The 22270-nt window shown below is 37.2% G+C and overlaps 1 protein-coding gene across 6 annotated transcripts in view; it reads right to left on the bottom strand.

Annotated features, from left to right (window-relative positions):
- The window catches only part of dagla (diacylglycerol lipase, alpha), a 38537-nt gene that overhangs the window by 12035 nt on the left and 4232 nt on the right, over window positions 1-22270 (bottom strand). For 4 of the 6 annotated variants that reach the window (XM_023953428.2, XM_023953431.2, XM_023953429.2 and 1 more), the window contains 11 exons: window positions 9916-10017; window positions 9572-9783; window positions 9382-9483; window positions 9162-9300; window positions 8647-8734; window positions 7456-7590; window positions 7275-7352; window positions 6952-7076; window positions 6549-6699; window positions 2051-2134; window positions 1431-1508 (listed from right to left, as the gene is read on the bottom strand). In XM_023953428.2, the coding sequence (XP_023809196.1) occupies window positions 1431-1508; window positions 2051-2134; window positions 6549-6699; window positions 6952-7076; window positions 7275-7352; window positions 7456-7590; window positions 8647-8734; window positions 9162-9300; window positions 9382-9483; window positions 9572-9783; window positions 9916-10010 (1287 nt within the window). In that variant the 5' untranslated portion in view covers window positions 10011-10017. Of the gene's footprint in view, window positions 1-1430; window positions 1509-2050; window positions 2135-6548; window positions 6700-6951; window positions 7077-7274; window positions 7353-7455; window positions 7591-8646; window positions 8735-9161; window positions 9301-9381; window positions 9484-9571; window positions 9784-9915; window positions 10018-10926; window positions 11027-14125; window positions 14367-22270 lie in introns of those variants that run through there. The other 2 variants (XM_023953430.2, XM_078945170.1) reach the window with 2 other exon arrangements.

Here is a 22270-nt window from a genome sequence, read left to right as displayed (position 1 = left end):
AATGCAGTTTAAAAAAAGAGCTTATTCGTGATGTAGAAGATTTGCTGTCTGGGCCACGAGCTCCGCTGCTCTGAGGTCACACCAATGGGGAGGGGAATGGGGGGGCTGGTTGCTCTGCGCCAACGATCTCGCCCACAACTCAGAAGTAAATTTCGATTGAACTACTGCCGCTCTGCAGAAACTGTCCTAGGAAGTGACAGTTTTTTTTACAACACAGCACTGAAACAGCTCTGCTCAAAGTCTCCAATGACATCCTTCTCTCCTCTGACTCTGGACAGCTCTCCATCCTCATTCTCCTGGACCTCACAGCAGCATTCGACACCATCAGTCACTCCATCCTGCTCTCACTTCACACTCACCCGCTGTCCAACAGACATCAAAACATGGCTTGAACACAATTTTCTCAAACTCTACTGTGACAGGGCAGACAGTCTTAATTCACCCCAAAACCATCACAAAATACATTCATAATTTTCAATTAAACTTCAACAACACCACTTTCTCCGTCACCAGTCATCTGTAACCTTGGGTTTCTCTTTGACACCAATCTATCCTTTGAACATGTTAACCAAATAACCCGGTATGCATGTTTCCACCTGAAAAACATTGCCTGCCTCCCCTCATCCCTCTCTTTTTCTGTTACTGAAACCCTCATTCATGCCTTTATTACCTCCCGGTTAGATTACTGCAACAGCATCCTTTATGGCACATCCTCTAAAATAATAAATACGCTACAAAACATTCAGAACTCTGCTGCCTGTCTGCTCTCACACAAACCCCCTCTCGTGAACACATCACCCCTGTCCTCCAGTAGCTCCCCATCGCTCAGCGCATCAAATTCAAAGTTCTCCTCATCACTTTCAAAGCCCTTTATAACCTGGCCCCGCCCTCCCTCACCGATCTGCTCCTGCATCACACTCCATCCCGCTCTCTGCGCTCCTTTGATGCAAACCTTTTGTCCCTCCCCTGTCAGACCAAGCATCGAACCTGGGGAGACAGAGCCTTCTCCATTGCTGCCCCGACCCTCTGGAACACTCTGCCCCAACACCTCAGAGACAGCACTGACCTCTCAATGTTAAAAAAAAAAAAAAAAATCCCTAAAAACTCATCTTTTTAAAACTGCTTTTAATATTTAATCTGTCTTTTTTATTTTTTTATTTTCATTGTATTAGCTCTTGTTTTTATTGACTGTTTTTCAATCAGGTGTTGTGAAACGCCTCTGTGTGCCATTAAAAACGCTATACAAATAACATTTATTATTATTATGTCTTTTTTTGCTTAAAACTGCTTGATCATAATTGAAAAAGCCACTGTGAACTCTTTGAAAGTAGCTCAAAAGATGATTGGAGTGAGACTTTAAAATCTTTGACATGTTAGAGGTGTACAGGCTGAAACACAGACAGACTAGAATATGTAGGTCTGCGTCGGACCTTGTGGCCAAGCCAGGTGCCATGCTGCTCCTCCACAGGCAAACGCTCAGAGTCACCCGTCAAATCAGTCAAGGCATCCTGAAACAAGAAAAAATAATCAGTGGGAAAAAAAAGTCAGACAAACAAAAAAGTCCCAATAGTAGCTCATCAGAGCAAGAAAGAAGACACACACATACATGAACATACACATGCACGCATACCCACACAGCTAAATTTAAAATCTTAACCTGGCTCCATTTAGATGTTATTACGCTCTAACATTTTGCAAATGGTAACCTTTGTTTTCAAAACCATATATGAAAAATCTGCTTATCAGCTTTAAAATAAAACATATATTTCACTACTGTAAGAATTGACTATTGGTCAAAATGTAGTTTAAAATTATGCTTGCCAATGCTTACATTGAATGAAAAGAACAGGACATTTCACTCAGAGCTGTAAGTCATGCTCACGCTCTTAATCTGAAGGGTGTAGGAGTTTTAGAACACTGCACTGAACCATGAGAAGTTCACCTGCTCTGGAGGAGTTTATCTTGGGAGGGGCTAAGGTGAGAGTAGGGTCAAGTAAAATTTACTGGTTACATTTGTTACATGTTTTAAAACTGACAAAAAACAGTTTACCTTTGGTGAAAGGGTTCCTCTGATACTGATGACAACTTTCCTTTTTACATGGTCCACTGCCACAAAAAATGGAGTTTCGTAAACCTGTGTGACAATGGAAATGAAAGAAGAAGAAAAAAAGAGTAGTTCATCATCGTAAGTAAAAAGAACAATGAATTTGTCTAGCTAAAACAAGGAGAAATCTACAATAAACCTCCTTCAAGCAGGCATGCAATTTGGTGAATCAGTAAAACCAAAGTGTGAGTTGGTATTATGCATGTCCAAATCTTTAAAAGAAGAGGGACAAAGTCAAAAACGTTTTTATGAAAGCCCCCTTTAAAAGTCTAAAAGCAAGAGAGAAATTAATTTATGAAGTTTTGTGTAGTTGGTTTTACATTTTTGTGCAATAGAGTTTATGCTAATTTCACTATTACCTTTACAAGAGAAGAACTCCTGATGTGGTTGATGTATAGTGACTGTACTAACGTACATACAGGAATAAAGTTTGAAGAAACACATAGGCCTATATAATTAGATAAATAGCCACAAAACCTTAACAACATTACTGGAATGTATTCAATTCTGATCATAATAATATATACTACAAATCTGATCAATTCTGTTTTACAACACAAGTAAGTTTAGATTCTTTACATTATATATATTTTGATTTAAATTCAAAAGTAGTTTTTTATTTAATCAGTCAGTAGATTTAATACATTTCATTCAGTCATCTTACAGTTTATTATTGTTCATCAACAGGCAGAGTGCTCTCCACTGCAAGCCAAATTGACCCATGCACAGATCACTCTTTATTGTAAACAGCTTTCAAGCATTACACAGAATGTGTGGAAATCTGTATTTACATTGAGCCATTAGGCAGATGCTTTTATCTTAAACAATTTAAAAAGGAGCTACATAATAAGCAAAATAAGTCGGTCAACTCCTTCTAGGTTAAGTGTACTACTGCAGCCTCAGACCCTGCACTCAATTGTATTTATTTTACTGTGTTGCATGCACTTAAAGATACTTCCTTGTCTAGTTCTTGAAATCTCTCACAGCTTTATATATTTGCCTAAGAACTCTTGTGGACTAAAAAAATAAGGAACTGCATGCAGAAGAATATGTTATTATCAAAGGCAAATGAACAAGTACATACCTCTGGCTTAAATTATTGGGTCTAGACCAAATTGTGGTGATGGCTGGATAGCTGATAACGTTTAAATACTTCTGTTACTCTTACATGGTACATATTAGACTAATTCATTAAGGGAAATTATGTTAAATCTAAGAGGGCATCTTAATGGTTTTTTTTCTGAACAGGTCATCAGATATGTACTGTAATATTTCCTATGGTGAAATAAAAAAAGGTGTTTAAGCTAAATGGCAAATTCTTGCTTTCGATTTCAGTCATATTTCTGATTATAAAAGACAAGAGTTTGCTGAACCCCTTTAGGACTTTACAAGATAATAATGTTTGCAGATCACGTTGTGCAGTTGTTTAATGCGACTTTGGGACCATCTTTGGTTTCACCTTTCTACTGAGCAGAAGCAAAGAGAATGGACCACATCACTCCTGTTCTCAAGATTTCACACTGGCTACAAGTACTGCTGCTAGTTTTTAAATTACTTGGTGGTGTGAGACCCATATAACTGTCTGATGTATTGGTGGTGTAAAACCCAAGACAGAGATCTGCTGAAAGCTATTAGAACTCAGAAGAAAAGAGAGTGAAGCTGCTTTCAGCTTGAAAGATGAAAAGCATCTCCTTCAACTGTTTCTATATTGAAGCCAAACGTAACATATTGCTATTTTCTGTTGCCCTTTTTTTAAAATATTGCACTCTTACAATGTATTTCAATTTCCTTTTGTCCATTTGGATTTTATGTTTATTATCTTTAATTATTGTTATTTATTCATGCTGCAAAAGTTCAAGCATTTCTGTAAAACCCTTCAAATTGCCTGTGTGCCCCTAAAGTGCAATTAAAATTACACTGCTTTCCCTTTTACACTTTGCCATGCAAACTCATGAATGTGTTCCTGCAGTCCTTATGTAAAAGAGCGCATATCTGTGGCAGGAGACTCTTTAAGCAGCTGTGTGAAAGGGGCAATGATTTGACTCACAGCCCAGCAACAAGAGCAGCTCTGCTGACTCTGTCATCAAACATTTTTCATCTTGGCTCAATTCACAGTTAGGAGTCGGCGTATTTATAGTTGGAGGCAGCGTCAGTTAACATAACAGCTCCACTGTGCAAATCAGTGGCGGCAAATGCAGGGTTATGTCAGGAAGACCCAAAGACAAATGAGTCCGAGATTGTTGCAATAATGACCCACATCTAAAACACATTAAACTGTTACTCTTGTCTCCTCAAAAAGATTCAGCGTATACTTTGATTTACTTTTGTGGCAGCTGCTAAATTACAAGTAAAAAAGTCTGTGGAGGTTTAGAAAGAAATACTTCTTTATTCACTTTTTTCTTTTAAATTAGACTTTGACAATATCCTCAAAAAAAAAGAACAGATAAAAATTATTCACTTTTTTTTTTAAAATTAGACTTTGACAATATCCTCAAAAAAAAAAGAACAGATTAAAAAATCCACTTGTTGAGGGAAAAACTACAAAGGGATATGTTACTTGTTTTGTACATTTTACTTAAAAAAAACATTTACAGTGTGACCAAAACACTGTATGAAAATAGAATTTAATGTTGTAAAAAATAATTTGACAGCGAATGAGGATGTATGTTAAAGAAAGGAGGAGGGGAAAAAAAAGCTTAAGACACATTAAAATGCTGTTCGAAGGCCTGTGTGTCAGTGAATGAATGAGTGTGGCTTAAAGTGAAATAGTTGTTTACACGAGCAGAAAGGCACTGCACAAATGAACTCTATTTACTTACTCGCCTGGGGGACATTTAGAAGCAACTACAAGAATGCCATTGGGTCGTTCTTATTCACTAACTGCAACTGCTGAGATACTGAAGCTTCTTAACATGTGTTTACTATAAACAAGGCAGGATATTGTAGTACTCAGTACCTTCTCCATTTCACCACAAAGTATCCTTGTTCAACTAATCAACTTAAATTAAATATGAATGAAGTTTAACTGAACTAATCACTGTGGTGTATTAATTCCTTTTTCTTAAAGGGGTTCTTGAAAGAGCAGACCCTTAACCCTTTAATGAACCCCTTGTTGGCTGAATTTATTTTCCAATTATGAAATGTAAAAGTATCACATATATTATGCTTTCAAGTAGATGCTAAATTACCGTAAGTGAAGTTTGGAGCAGAAGTGGTTTGATGTGTATTTAAATTGATTTCGCATTAATGGGGTTAGTTTATTATTAAAAATGTGGTCCTGTCTCTCAATAAGATTGAATTATCTTGCACTGTTAACCTATCCTCACCTGATCAAGGTCATGAGTAACATAAAAGAGAATTTCATCAATGTTAATTTTCACAAGGATTCCTTTCTGAGTTATTAGCTTCTACAAAAAATATTAAAGGGGGTGGACCATGATTTTAGTTTTTTATTAAGCTATATACACTATGTTTCCAAAAGCATTTGCTCACCTGCACACTGTATATGCTGGCAGTTGAATATTTATAATTAATCCATATCAGACTTTAACACGTTGTCCACATATGTTAAATGAAGCTATAATTGATATTACAAAAATAATTTTAACTTAATTATTGGTATAAAATCTGAATTTCAATTATTCTGATCCAGCTCTCAACCCATCAACCCTCCCTGTGATTATTTAAAGGATTAAATGAATAAACTCCAGGCTGGCTTCTTAAAAATGAATAAATATGAAAAGAGCCAAAAGGGCCAGTCTTTTGCACGGCTCTTTAAAATCAACTGATCCAAAAGATTCGGCTCCCTAAAGGGAGCCATAAAGCCCATCACTACTGTGAAGAATGGCCAAGTCTTTTCTGGGGCTTTAAGAATATTTATAGCAGAAAAACGGTTTGCTTTTGAGACACAGAAGCAGCCTTAGAGGTTTTGTATGTTTGGATTGCTTCATGAAGGACAACACGTTGGGCAAAACCCATTGTGAGGTTAGATTTATCACTTAGTTGGTTCCAAATTAGGACATTTTTCCAATTGCTCTGGTGTCTGCTAAAAAAAAACTAGTGATTCTATCATGAGAACCAGTCACCAACTCTGCCTGTATATAAAAAACCTTTAGTTAAACAATAGGTAACACAAAGTAAAAAAGAAGACTTGGTCTCAGCATGGCTGGGACATGTTCCAAGATTTCTCACAAAAAGAGAAATAAAAAAGGATGAACTTCCAATGTGAATGAGCTATAAGAGTAAACAAAACAAATGATTATAATGCCAGTCCTCGAGTACATGATTAGGATACAATAGGTTACCAACAACAGCCTCTTTGAGTTTTTGAAATTGTTATTTTGGGTGTAAAATATCCGAACAAAAGGGTAGATTTTCAAAGCCTATTATTATAGTAACCACTCAAACACCACAAACTGCTAGTCAATCGGATTAGATTACTCACAGCATCATGGCAGGAAGTGTAGACTATGTGGACCTGCTTGAGATCCTTGTCTAGGAAATGCCTGCGGATGGCAAGAACATTGCATCCGCAACAGTTGTCCTCCTCCACGGTCACTGACTGAGACAACCGAGAGCCAGAAACAGACGTGCAGCTGATAACAAAATAAGCAGACAAAAACAAACAGTATATGAAAATAATTTCCATCTCAGTACAGGAAATCTGGGTATGTGAAACATTGTAGAAAGCATTTGTCACAGAGTGAGTCTAACTAGACCCCTACTGTCTCAGTGGATTACCACTTGGCAAGTGTTGACACATGTGATATTTGATCTGCACAGAAGAGGCTCCAGAGACACAGAAACCAAATAGATAAAACTGTGCGGGTGTATGCTTGAGTGCTTACGGGCAGGAGCTGGCGAGGTGACACAACCCACAAGCAGGATTCCTCATCAGATACATGGGCCAGCCGTATGCAGCCATGGCAAAGAGCATATAATAGCACACATCTTTGTACATGTTCATCTCAGTCTGGGAGAGGACAAAAAAAAAAGCATACAGATCAGCAGCCCACACATTACTGATTTAGAATTCTTCTTAAGAGAGCTAATATAGTCAGAATTATCTGGACATCATTTCAGCTGAACATATAACACTACAGATCCAGAGTTTTACTACATATACTGCTATAAACACGTTTGATTTACTTAGTAGACTTAAAATTCTCACCGAATTCTTCAAATCCAGGTATTTAGTGTTACGAGTGACAGGAATTCCTGACAAGAATGCTAAAATGTCATTGTTGGCCTTTGGAGAAGAACACAGAGAATCATTTGTTATAATTCACAGGTATTTTCCTGCAAAACAGCTAGAATCTTTTCAGCCTCCTCCTTTTCTCTGAGAGTCATACCTGGTCAAGGATAGCCGACCTCTTAGCCCTTTGTCTCTGGCGCAGGAGCACCAGGCCAGCAATGATATCACTGGGCACAATGTCAAGATCTCGGAAGAACTCTGCAAAAAGGCTCGCCACTTCTGAGTAAGCATCCTTTTGACAAAGCAAATAAACAGCAGCAAGGAAACATTTTGAAAGACAAAAATGATATTTAACAGAGTAGAATATTTATCTGAGTACAGGAACATGAATACATAACAGGTATAAAAAAAGTTGGAAAATCAGAATCATCTTCTGATTTTTTATTTTTTTCCTGTTAACATCTCAAAGCAAAAAACGCATGCTTTGCACAAAGAACAATGTAAATGTAAATGGTTAAACAATTTTTCCAAAATAATACTGATTTGATTCTAATAATTTGGAATGATCAGAATATTATTAATGTTACACACATACAGTAGTATATGGCTCGAGATGACCTCAGCTGTAAGTTGACATTATACAAATAAACAGAAGGAAATAGCACTAAAGTTCCACACCAATCATATTTTGATCTACTTTCAAAGCATTCCCAGTGGTCTTTTAATTATGATTATGCCGTTTTTAGACAAAGATAAAAAAATCTGGACAACGTTTTTGCAGCTAGGCAGGAGGTCATCAGAAATTTGCCTCTGAGTTGTGACTGTTGGGACTGTTGGTGTGGAAGTTAGCCTCTGCTGATATCCCATCATCCCTTTTGTTTACACTCTCTCCCACTAGCCTCTCACAACTCCAAGTTAACATAAGCGGTGCAACAAAAATAGTGAGCAATATTGGGGCTATCCAGTTTTGAGCAAGATGCCAACCAAGACGTTAATAAATCTATTTGTCTACAAGCAGATGCATCAGAATGGAGCGAAGCAGAATGACAACAGTAATATTTAAATTCTGAAGTGCAAATAATTGAGAATTCTGTAATGATTTAATTTGAAACCTGTTTAAATTTGTTTTTAGAATGTGGTTAAACAATGAATAAAAGTTTTATTTTTGGCTGGAATTTTTCTTTACTAAGAATAGTACAATTGAAAAAGCACAAAAAATGTATTTAATTCAAAACATTGATATTTATTAGACTTTTGAGTAATCAAGTCAGTTTCTGTGAATTACTTTGACTTATCTTTTTTTTTTCAGCCCAATTGCAAAGAAAGACTGCAACAACTTCTGACTCACCGACTGTGTATCCTGGGCTCTGGTGCAGCACATGAAAAACTTCAGCCTCCTGCTCCAGCTGCTGGCTTGGCCTTCTTCTAATCTATGTCTTTAGAGGGGAAAAAATGAAGCCACAAGTGAAGCTGTTTGAGAAGCAGATGAGGTGGGACCGATTCATTAGCTGAAGCGAAACCAAAGCCGGAGGGCAAAAATACTCTCTTCAATTGAAGTTCCACATTTTAATGGTTATATGTAATCTATTTTTCACTGATCCACCAGAATGTGACATACAGTAGTAACAGAATTGTTTCAGTAATTACATTCAAAACATAAAGATTTTTTTTCTTGCAAAATCACTAAAATGTCAACAGAATTTATTTTTATTTTAGAATAGTGGGTGGGGCCCAAGTAGATCACTTCAGTAAACCAATCCAAACAGGTTAGAGTGGACTCTAAGGACAGCTTCTGCTTTTACTAGCCGGTCCAATGGGAACTGACTTAATTGCTTCAAGAGGATCGAAATTATCTATGAGTACCTCAGAGTATATGTGGTGAGGTTGCGCTGTCTGCGGCGTGTTGCTTTCAGCTTTACAAACGTGCGACCCGTCGGGTCAAAGGTGCACATGAGGGTGATACAAACGCTTAATATCACCAGCCAGTTGCATGAAACAATGCCTGCAGAGAATGTTGAGATAGCATTTGAAATTGTACCAGAAAAGAGGAACATATAAAAGAGAAGTTGTTTCTTTTACTCACCTAACGCCAAGTTTTTGGCTGTGACATCAGAGCACGGCTGATAATACTGGACAAGCCAGGCAATTCCTACAACAGCATATGCGAGCTCCACCAACAGAATAGCTAGAATAAAAATGAGAAGGGGGAAAGATTGAAAAAGAATAAAAGAATAGAAAAAAAACACTACCTTAAAAAGAAAAGAAAAACCTACTTAGTCGTATATAGATGACATATTGCACAGCTTCTCTGGGCTGGGTGTGCAAAATGCTGCCCCTCATGCTCAACCACATGATAGCACTCTCACATATAAGGCAGCTGACCAGGATGCCCAAGTACCCTCGGCCATGATCCACCAGTGTCAAAGAACAAGGCTGTTCTGAGCCATACGGAAGGCCAAAGAGAACCACAGACAGAACAACCAACCTGAACACAAAAGAAGATCAAAAAAAGAATTGGTGAACAAGGTAAAAAGAAAAAAAAAATTATCTATCCACACAATCTTGTGAAGGAACAAAATGGGAAAACTTCAGAAATCCGGGTTAAATGGTAACTCACCAAATGCAGTGTATTAAAAAGAGGAAGAGGGCGGGCAACACCAGGTCATCACTGCCAACTGACCAGCGCCGCCGAAACATCACCATTCCAGGCATCACTGCCCTGTGAGGAAAAAAATTACATCATTTCAGTCAGGGCTGTTGTTTCGGAAATGCACAGAAACAGCATTCATCCCAGGTATTGCAGATAACTTGTTTTTGTCAGAAATGTCTTAAAATCTGGTTTTAAAGCACAACAGAATCAGAATGATAAGTCAGGCACATCCTGTTTTTGCCCTTAAACTACTAAAAAAAAAGTGGAGGATTGCAAGGTTAACTATAGATATCCACTCAGGAGATGAATAACAGTTAATAGGAAGTGAAAGAAACAAGACAGATGATTGGCAACAGCAACATGTACTAGAAAAGATGGCAAAAATGTATTGAGAGATGTGTCATGTTGCATCCAGGTTAAAAAGAAATGAACTATAAAAGACATGATAGAAGTGAAATAGGCAAAGGAGGGAACCACAAGGAGGCTGATGAGCCTTTGATGGCTTCTGCGCATTAAAAAGAAAAAACAGCTTTTTATTCACTTTAAAGGAACTGGCACCGTCAGAACCAGTAGCTGCAACATATTTACATCAGTCAGGGAAGTAACAATGTGTTAAATGACAATAGAACTCAGTTCTGCACTCTAAAGTAACAGAGTGAGATGCATCATTGTTAAAGGTAGTATCAGGAAAATGCACATGACAATTGAAGTACGTATCACAAGGGTGGCTTTAACAATGAATGTATGGTTTTCAGTCACATTGCTCAATGAGTGAGTTAGAATCATAACACATACATGGTCATGAATAAAAGCATTTACTTTGGTAAGTATAAATCAATTTATTTAAAATATAAAGGGTCAGATCTGATGAAATATGAATGCAGCAGATTGAGTTTCCTCTCTTTCTTGTTTACTTGAAGGCATATCTTTGGAGCTTCGCGGTTTCAGCTTTAGTGCAGCTGAAATGAACTGCATTACCTTCTCTATGTTTCATCGTGTATGTAAATGAAGTCCCAAGAGAGCAGTGCCATCCTATTTTTGGCTCATGACGGTGACGTCAAATTTTGGATCAATACATGGCATCTAAGGAAGGCGAAAGTTTACAATAAATTCACCTTAACAACCGTTAGGAGAAATAAAAGATGGATTTTTCAAACAATACCTTTGTGAAATCATATCTATTTGGCAATAAGCTTCACACCATCTGTGTGCAGCACCCAGAATTTTACTTCAGCTTCCATGTTTACAGCTTTGAGCATCAAAGCCATCTGTGACCCCGAAGAGTATAGAAGGGAATTGAAAGTCATTTGCGTGTGCAAAAGCACATGTGATTTGCTGTAGGAGCTCTCAGAGTAGATACTCCAGGTGCGTGAATCAAGCAATAGCTTGTTTCGAGAGTTATGGAGTCCAATTTGAGCTTAAATGTACATTTAAATTAATTTAAAAAGGCAAAAAATATATATTATCTCTTTTATTTTGCAAAAGATTGAATTCAGTAGCCGGGATAGGCTCCGGCAGCCCTGTGACCCCGAAAGGAAATAAACGGAAGAAGTTAAATGGATGAATGAATTAATGAATTTAATTCAGTATTTACACCTGACTTAAGGAATCTTCCTTTAATTTTAAAGCATTTATCAAAACATAATTTTATTTTTTGTGGAAAAAAAGTATGATTTAGTTTTGTTAAAAAAGTAGTAACTGACAATAATGCACATCCTTTCTATTATGTATACTACAGATGTGGCCAGAAAGTTAAAAAAAAAGTCCTATTTTTTCTCCACAGTCTGGTACTTCTTCCTAAAAGCTTTGAACAATTACAGGCTGCATTTGTGAATCCCGTCTTCAGTTTTTCTCAATTTGTCTATTTAAAAAGTATACTGGAAAAATGGCCTTAATAAGTTTTCACTGGTATAACATTACATCAACTAACCTTTTCTAAAAATACGAGACAAATTTCATATACATCACAGGGGAATCCATTTATTGGTAAAGATATTTCCAGATTGCTACTGCAAGAGACAATCTGGAAAACCTTAGGCTATGTGACTCAGATGGTTAAGCAGGAATTTTTGGGGGATTATATAAATATTATTATTGTTCAGCTACAACATGGGGATCTTTGTGCATCTTTTGCTCGGTATGAGTACCAAATTACCAAATGTATTAGATTTATTAAGTATTTGATTTACAATAGAATGTAAATCCCACCAAATTCCATTCAAAAACAAACAAAAAAAACATTCTTTTGTAAGTACTTCATTGCTTGAAAAATAAATAAGACTGAGACAAATCTATTTATGGATTTGATAAACAGATTTTGTTAAGAAAAGATCTCATTTAATGTTATTGTCATAGCTGTTTAAATCAGATATGTAAAACTGTCTTTATCTGAATGGCTAATATTAACTTGGCAGTTTTTACTTTTTAGTTTTACAATTTTTTTTCTCTTCATAGTGATCGATTTTAAAATGTGTTTATAACAAACACAAACACAAATATAAATCTAAATAAAAAGATTACATTACAATGACAAAAAATTGGACAATACAATAAAGAGAAGCTAAGTTTTTTTTTTGGCTGGCCTCTCCAAAAGGATCCCTAAAATCTAAAGTGATAAACTTTGTTCCTAACCAGTCTGACTCATCTTTCATTACAATTTATGGATGCCTGAAGTGTTCAAACAACAAACACATGGGAGAACACAGACAAACCGTAGAGAAAGAGGACACTGAGCAACTGAACACCAAAACAACAAAGAAACCGTTTTCAAGATGCCGACACAAACTACTGACACGACCCACATAGAAGGAATGAAGAAGCTGACGGGTCTCACAGTCAAGACAAAAATTATAAAACCTACCTGTCTGAGCCCCTTGACGCCTACTGATACAAATATGCATCAAACCACTTCTGCTCCAAACTTACTTTATTTTAGAATGTGCTTGAAAGCAAAAAAATGTGATTTTTGTTGTTGTTGGAAATAAAATTCAGATGTCAAGAGGTTAAAATATTCCAAAAAACAACAAAATTATAGAAAGTACTGTTTTCAGTGTTTGAATTTTAGTAATGCAAGTGATTCACAGAACTGTTTGTCAACAGCTCCTCCAGATGCACAATGATATCAGGGCAATAATGTTGCCAGCACATAATTGCATAAAGTCCCATTAGTCCAATTAGCTGAGAGTGTAAATTCTGCTGCGTTTTTCGGTTTGACCCATCCCTTGGAGGAGCAGAGCGCTACAATCAGAAACCATTTGGGGGTAACAACCCTCATCCCCCCAGTCTAACCCAATGATACCAAGCATCAAACAGTAATGCAATGCATCCCTTTTTAAGTATTTGGTGTGATCCAACTGTGGATTTGAACCCACAACCTTCCTATCTCAGGGAAACACAAACTATCGACCATTAAGCTGGTTATAAAAATGAAATGTTGGTCAGCTGATCCCAAGTTTTCTCCTGTGGAGTATCAAAGATGTAGTTCTGCTTTGGCCGTACAGACACGATAACGTTGAACACCTAACTGTGCCTAAAATCTTTTTAACCTTTTTCTGGGTTGAGAGCATAATAAAACTACAATTACCAGTAAAGTAAGAACAACTTGGTGCACTGTCTTCATAAAAAGAAAAACTCGACTATTTCAAAAACTGAAAGAGGGATATAAGCCAAATTGTGTTTGAAATTACAGTTATATCTGATTTCTACAGAGATTCCACATCTTGGATTGCTAAACAACAACAAAATATTACAACAGAAAATATTAAAAAATAAAAAAAAGACAAACGAGATTCATAGTCAACTGCTCAAACACAAACACAAACACTAAAACTATAAGCAAACTGCTTATTAGTCCTAAGTATGTTCCACAAAAGGAATCTGCATTCCCAAAGTAACAACGCAAGTCTCACAGCAGCATCCTAACTGTGACAAATCAGTGGAGTTGGTTTGCTTCAGCAGATCTTAACATAATGGTGCATGCCAAATCTTTAGACGTTAACTAAAAAACATGTTTTTAATGATGCAGAGAATGTGCAAGCAGCTATTAAAAATTTACATTTTAACTGCAAATAACAAAAGCAAAAATAAACACAGTTTTCAACGCGTTTACACAAATCCCTCGATAATACAGTATAGCATCAAGCTAGTGATGTGAAAGATCATATATAGACCATCTTACCCAGCTTGACTGTTGTGCCACAGGCGTACCAACCCATGAACGATTTACGGGAACAGTGAGAAATCTTTGGCTATGAGGAAGCTTTTTTTAAAATGTGACAAAACATGAAAGCTCCATTTCATCAGCGGTCCAAATGGTGATTATTAATGGTTGTTAGAGGTATTACTTCGTTCATGTTTCCTTCAGGTGAGTGTGAAATAGCTTCCACCCTTGATGCGTCCTAAAGAGGTCTTGTGATCTCAGTTTTACAACTAAAAATGGGAACTGCTAAAGCAAGTTGTGGCCACATTTAGACACAAGTCAACACTGGCAGACAGTTGCTCTGTTTGCTTGACGAAAAGGCAAACAGCATTGTACCACACCTATGAGACTCACAGTACACAAAAGGGAGCTTTACTTTCAGTCTTTCGTTCCAATAAATAACAGCGGAAAACCTGATGCTTAAAAACCAGCAGCGCCACGTCTTTTCCTTTTCAACCTATTCTTAGTTTTTTACAATCAAGAAAATGTCTAAAAATTGGTCTGAAATAATATTTATCCAAACCATAAAACAGCACTGAGATGACATTTTTACACTGAACATGTGTGTAAAAAAACTTGTCGTGTTAGTAGACTCATGTGACAGAAATCAACTCAGTAAACTGTAGAAGGCGTTATCTGGGTTAGACAAAGAAAAAGGAGGACAGTGGAAAAAAGAAAGGAGGGAAAAGGGGCAGGAGAGATGATCCTCTAGGTGTCTTTGAACAAGAAAATACCTTTTCAGAGTGCAGTAGTGCACATTCCATCAATAATCAAAACTGTATTGCAGGTATGTTGTTACAGTATTAGCTTTACTCCTAGAGGATGCACCAGCAAAGAGCTAATGTCTTAACTTTGCCTTAAAGTCAGATTAAATGTCAGACTAAATGTTCTTACTTTTCGTCTCCTGGGGCTCTTTGTGTCATGTGTTGTAGAGATAATCAGCACTTTATGCATAAACATAGTGTTGTTTAAGCATAGTTCAAATCTTTTTTTTTTTTTTTTAACAAAATAAATGACTTTAATTTTCGTTATTTCTATGTTCAGGTCTTTGTTATTGCCTCTAATTCTGTGTAGCATCTCTGGTCCAGGAGGAACATTGATTCACTTTGCTGTGTCCTGAATCGGCTACGTATGGTTGAAAATGACAATTACCGTAAGTTTCATTAAAATTTGGTTTTGAACAAAAGTTACATTCCAGTAACATAATTAAAAAGGCAAATAATCCAGTATCCACTACATATGCCAAATAAGCTATATAGGGTCAATCTAAACTGCTTGATTTGGTTTATTTTCTAAGAACATACTGCACGTTGCCTTAAGGAAGGAAATCTTTTGTTGATCTTTTTAAAGCCTGCCACTTAAATTCATCTTTGTGATGTACTATGTCAAGTGGCAACTTCCCTTTAAAATATTTACAAAAACAGTAGGATTCATCTTTTGAAATAAGTTTCATTCGAAAAACAAAGCAACTGTTTGTGTAGCCCACTTAAAAAGGAGATGTTAGTATTAGCCTTTAAAAGAGAAAGGAAGCAAGATGTTAATGTATAAAAATAGAAAATTGGTGTGTGGCAAGAACCAACTTATAATGGTGAGTCTACACAGCTCTGAGAATCAGTGCAGCATCAGCAGTTTTGCTCTCTTCCTGGAAAAGCACTTTTACAAACACTCAAACTAGACACCAATTGTCTTAATGTGCATCTACATCTGTGTTGGAGGGACTTCAAGGCAATGTCAAAAAGACCCTTGACAACTTTGACAACAAATACACACCATATAGTGACAATCACAATCTAATCCGCTGATAAACATGCTTGTCTTATAAGCTTAGAAATTCAACAAGATGTCTAAGTTTTCAACAGACCCTAAAAGATCATTTCTGTAGCACGTATGGTGGTACCTGAATGAAAAACTGGTGAATCTGAATGGTCAGATCAAATAAATTTACTTTTATCTAACTGGCTTTAGAATGCAGAAGTTAAAAGGTGGAAACTTTGTGCTTTATTAAATAGTAGAGTAAAAAAAAGTGGGTAGGAACGAGTGTGTGAATATGTGCGACAATTCCTCCAATAGAAATGGAAAAAGGATGAAGCATCAATAGGTGATGAACACATCCTTTTCAATAGCCGTGCCACCATGAACACGCCTGATATCATCAAATCTCGGAACTAAGAGTTGGGTTTATTTAGTTCTTGAATGGGAGACCACCTGGAACTGCCAGGTGCTTTAAGTTACTGCCACCACATGGGGACAGTTTCCACTATTTCCATGTGCAGGTCCAAAGTCTGGGTAAATGCAGAGGGTTGGGTCAGAAAGGACATCTGCCATAAAACTGAAACCAAATCACATCCACAAATCGCAGTGATTCATTTTGGCACCCCTTAAAGGAATTAGCTAAAAGGAGAAAAAAACATTTTTGGGGCTAAGCACTAAAAAAAAATTATTTTTAAATAACAAAAAAAGCCTTTATAACCTTATTGAATCTTACTGGGTTTTTTCCCTCATATTTGAAACCAAACAACTGTAGAATGCCAATAACCCAAGTGAATAAAATATACCGGTATTTAAATATAAGGAAAAGCACGGCCTTGTAAATAGTTAGAGGCTTTAGTTATCCTGCTACTGTCACTCTAACCTCTCACAGACCATTTATAAATTGCAACAATTCAGGACACTATTGCATAAATTTTCCTTTTTTACTCTCCCTTTCCCTATCCAAACAAATTAAAAGTGTGATATTAAAAGTTAATTGTAAACGTCTCAAAGAACTAATTCTTTCTTTTATTTCAGTAAAGACACATTAAAAACCTAATCTTTTTAAATTATTTATTTCTATAGTATGTTTACTTGTTGAGTTGTGTTTTATTTTTCTTGTTGCTTTATTTTGTTCTGAACATTGTCATTGGGTTTTTTGAAAGGTGTTCCTAAGTAAACAGAATTTATATTTTTCTTTTTTCACAATAAAACAAACACAAATGTTAAATCTTTACAGATTTTACAAAAGTTTGTTGGGTTTCTAGAAAAAATGTTGTGCATACATGGAAAAAAATGTTTTAGAAGAAATTAGGAAAAGAAAACTATTAAGAATCTTCACAAAAACGTAATCAGATGATCAGTCTTGTGTTCTGCACTTCAAGGCATTCACTGGAATTGAATCAAAGACCAGGTTTCACTATTCTAATCCCCTGGTAGCTGAAACGTATTACAACATACCACATTAGTTTACACGAATTCCCTCCTGGAGGGGCTTCTCATCCATCATCAGGAGGACGTTCGCCCATTAGAGGCAATGTTTGGTTAGTAATGTTGACATTAGCAGATGCACTTACTTTCTTCACCACAACCAAAACACATTACACAGACACTGTAGTTCATAACGAGATCTTGCAGAAACCAGATCTCTTTTAACAGTGCAAAGGCATTTGTCAAGAACCCAGAGCTGAGTTCCATCTTCGTTTGGCTCCTTCTCGGTAAGGAGAACATAAAAAGATTAGAGGAAAAAAAGACGTGGCAACACAACCACTGTCTGAATCGGACAGTCCAAGACGGTAGGCCTGCACAATAAATCGCAAATTTATCGTTATCGCGATTTCAAGCTGTGCAATATCCATATCGCAAAAGTTGGCGAAAATCGCAATAAATGGTAAATCTTAAATGTGCTAAAATAATCTTATGGCAGCTTGAACTATTTAACGAATCGAAGAAATCCATTTATGCATTTGACCAATCAGATGGAGCCCTTGATGTTGTGGACCAATCGGATGGAGCTTTTATGTTAGATGTTGGCCTCCTATGTAGACCAGGGTCATTTGGAGAATAATTTAAGATATTTTAACTCTTATTTAAATTAAACGGTTGCAGTTAAATGGAAATGTTTTTCTTGTTTTGCTATTTGTTCAAGTATCGCAAGTTATCGCAATACTGATCACTAATATCACATATCGCAAGTTTTCCTCATATCGTGCAGCCCTACAAGGCGGTCTTTGAAATTTCAGCTGATTGATCGTGCGTTCACATCTAATGTCCATGACTGATAAAAGGAGTCTTAGTGATCCTTAATTAATAAAACTTATTATAAAAAAATGGTTTCAAGTCTTAAAAAACAATCTAGATCTAGATGTTTTCTCTGTCCATTGAAAACTGCATTTAAAAACATGATTTTACACAGTACAATTGGAACACATGGAACACGCAAATACGAATTGTAGCAAATTGTAGCAGAAATAATTAATTAATTGTCAATTGCATGGAAACTAATCAATACATAAAATAATCACTTTGCCCTCACTGTCATATGCAGGTCTCACTGTCAAAATTACTGTCCCCCCCGTGACTGGAAGGTCGTGAGTTCAATTCCAGGCCAAGTCATACCAAAGACTCTGAAAAAGGCCCAATGACTCCCTGCTTGACACTCAGCATGAAGGGGTTAGATTGGGGGGTTGAACCACGTAATGGTTCCCGAGTGCGGCTGTGTCTGCAGCTCACCACTGCCCCTGGGGATGGGTCAAATGAGGAGCACAAATTTCACACACTTAGGTGTGTGACTTCAACTTTAACACCATTAATCAATTCGCCTCACACAACACATAAGCTACAATTAAGCTCATTTGCAGCTAAAAAACTAAATATTAGGGTTCTTTACAAGGCCAATGTAAATTATCTTCTAATGTACAGATAGTGGGTCACTCATATCTATATCCAGCTTCCTTAATATATAAACAGTCTGCCAAGTATCTATAGGTTAAATATTGTGGGAAGAATCTTAAAGCAAATTGCATGTTTTGAAACTTTTAAATTATTCAAAAAATCCTGTTAAAAAGGAGGTAATGCCAACATTTTTGTTCAATCTATTCAAAGTAAATTAATATATATTTCTTCACAACTGAAAGCCAGCAAACTACCGGTACACATTTCTTAAAATTAACACTAGTACATTTGACATACTCTTTTATTTGCTCATGATTTTTACAAATTCCAGTCACACATAATTCTTGATAACCTTAGTTCTTTTCTCTTCACCATCAATTAGCAAAATCATAGAAAATTCTTATTTTAACTTCCGGCTCTACTAAACATGCTGCAAATTAAGGTGCCTTCAAATGCACAAACAAAACCAGCTTTACCCCTCTTGATTCTGCTATGACATGTATTCTTTATGAGGAATGACTCATCTAAACTTCTCTCGTCCTGAGCGAGCGGCTCCCGCTGCATCTCAATGATGCTTTGTGGAAAAGACTGTGTTAAATAAATGCATGTGCAATGCTTTTGTACCGCACTGGCTGTGTGCTACGACGTGCCAGGCAGGCCCATATACCCCACGTGATGCAACAACAATGATGCAAGAACAATGTCTGGGCTCCCGTTTGATATTACGCCTTTGTCTTTGGAAACGGACAAAGGAGGCAAAACTGTGCAGCAGTGCATCCATAATGCTTTAACTGTGTCTATATATTGAGACAAGCAAAAGTATATAGACAGATATGCAAACATTTCCATTTCATTGAAGCATAACCTGATAAAAGACACAAGCTCTGCTCAATGAGCTAAAAACTACAGACGTGAAATAGAAGTTGTAGATACTGAATTGCACTGCATTTCTAGCCGTGAAGGCTGATCTGCCTGGCATCTGGTCTTTTAGTATCATACACTTCCATCTCACTACCAGTGAAAAAAGTCTGCAGTACTGGCAGCATCAAGCCAAGCAGTATCACGCAGAATACTGATCATATCCACCTGCTGTAAAATGAGGAACCGGCTCAGATTAGGAACACAGGCAGCACACGTTTTCCCAAGCATCCCTTATCAGAAGTAATTTGTTTTAAAACTACTTTGCGAGATCTGCCGAATATCCACATGCTACATTCCGTTAAATTCCACATGGATCCTCAGTTTTACATATGATGAAAGGAAGCATGAAGAAAGACTATGCTGTGTATCCATGCAGTCCTGAGAACAGATAATAGCCAAACAAACTGACTAAAAGCTGATCTTCAGCTTGAAACTACAATTTTTCCCTTACATCTCTAAATGTAGCAAGTGAGTCTTGAGTAAATGCAATCCGAGTTTCATTTGTTTAGTCTAATTGGAAGAAGCTGATTATCGGAAATCCCGTATCAACTATTAGAAAAGATAAAACTTTAGGGTTAGGGCTTCTGCGAACTGGAATGTTAATCGACTTGAACGTGTTCTAATCAATCGGAAACCTGCCTTTACCAACAAGCTATGTCCTAAATACGCCACAGAGGATGCAGATCTGAAGCCTGGATAGAATCTATCGGGTTATTAAGCAACAAGAAGGAGAGCTCCAGCGTTTCATGTGAATCTGTTAGATGTGACTGTTGGCTCAGACAACAGGTGAGACTTGGAGCTGTCAAATCAGTTGTTAGGATGTGTAGGTGTGTGTGTGTTTGCGTGTTGAGCTGCCCTGTCTGGTTTTAAAAACAGCTTTAGAAGAAATATCCATCTTGCACAACCAAAATATAATAAAGTCTGTGGAAAAGAGAGAGAAAATACGTTGTTTTTTAAACAACAGAGAGACACCGAGGTCTGTTAGATGGATGGAAAAACATTCAACCGTTTTTATGAAGAATTGTGGAAACAGTTTCATCGTAAAAGAAGAGAAAATATGTTTCAACCCAATGTATTATTTTTATTTGAGTTATAAATGCAAAGTTTGCTCTTCTGAAACTGTCAATTTTTAAACCTACATTTATATAAATCATAAATAAAACAAGAATTCCCCAAGAAAAGGCTTACAAAAAGGATCCAGAATTAAACCCTAAAACTTTTCACCTACTTTGCACATTTTCCCAAATAGGGCAGAATGTTCAATTTTTACTCTCATTCAACAAATCTCTTAATGAGTAAGCATATAATGAAAGTGTCACTAAAAGGCTTTAGCACCAATTGCACTTCAGACAGTTGAATCATGCCCGTGTATTGTGCTGGGATAATTTTTGAACTTTTGCACCAATCATCATTGAAGCGGAGCTCTCTGAACACATCCATTCATCTTTCCGGTCCTGGGAGAAGCTTTTACTTTTTTTTTTTTTGTGTTGCCTAAGGAAAAGAGGCTGTAGATAGCTTTGAATTTAGTGTGCAATCTCGGATACTTTGTATGTCTGCAGAACATCGTGTATTTGAGCTGGGTTGGCTGACGGAGTGGCTGCAGCACAGTCCCAAGTTCTTGTCTCACTGCTCACTGCCATGCATCCATCTGGTCCAGTCTGTCTCTTCTCTGCCTGGGTCAGAGTAACATTCTGCTCAGATCATGATCCTCTCCAGCATTTGTCACAGCCCTAGCTCTGCTGCTCCTCTCTCTAATTATGTCATCCTTTCCCTCTTTCACTCTGACACACTCCAGCAGTTTTCTGTCCATCCAAAAGACTCTCAGTCTCATTCTTAAACACATTTTCCCATCCGCGTTTTAACTGCGACTTCCACATTCATATTTGAGCAGCAAAAATCTATGAGCGTGAAAGTGAGCGTGTGCATCTCCTCCACCATTTTCGCTGCAGAGGAAACCTACATTTTCTCCTAAAGCCTTTCCCTGCCCCCCCTCCTTCTTCTCTCTTATCTTGCTAAACCAGATTCTGGTATTGGTTTCGTGCTGCTCATCTTTTTTTAGCCTGAAAGCCATGTGCCACTCACTCCTACTCTCCCTCTGCCTCTTTCTCCATCTTTTTCTCCCACTGCCACCCACTCAATCCCTTTCACCTCTTCCCACTCCATTTTCCTTGCTTTCCGTTGATGTGATAGTATGCGCACCGTAGACCGCGTGGCTGCTGTGTGCATACACGACCGCTCCTTCGAGGGCGCTCATGTGCGTCAGGGGGGTAACATATGTGGTCTGCCAACCTGTCTGAGGCTTGCTTGCCCACAATGAGCATGTAAGGATCTGTTTGTGATTATATGTGGTCTATTGCTGACAAGAACTGCAGCAGTGTTGGCAGTTGCAATGCTCTCCAATCCCACATCTCTTTCTGTGAGCTCATCCTGCTACATTATATTGACATTTGGGAACTACTTGTTTCTGCAGGATACACATGTTTTACAACCCAGTGTGTGTCAGGAAAACACATGCATCAGTTCCACATATAGCTTAGATTATCAGTGAGGTGGCCTTTT

Source organism: Oryzias latipes, chromosome 3 (genome assembly GCF_053564925.1).
Source record: "Oryzias latipes strain Hd-rR chromosome 3, Olatipes_Hd-rR_3.1".
Classification (NCBI taxonomy): Eukaryota; Metazoa; Chordata; class Actinopteri; order Beloniformes; family Adrianichthyidae; genus Oryzias; species Oryzias latipes.
Note: the sequence above shows the minus strand (reverse complement) of the source record. Positions and strands in the feature narration are given on the sequence as shown.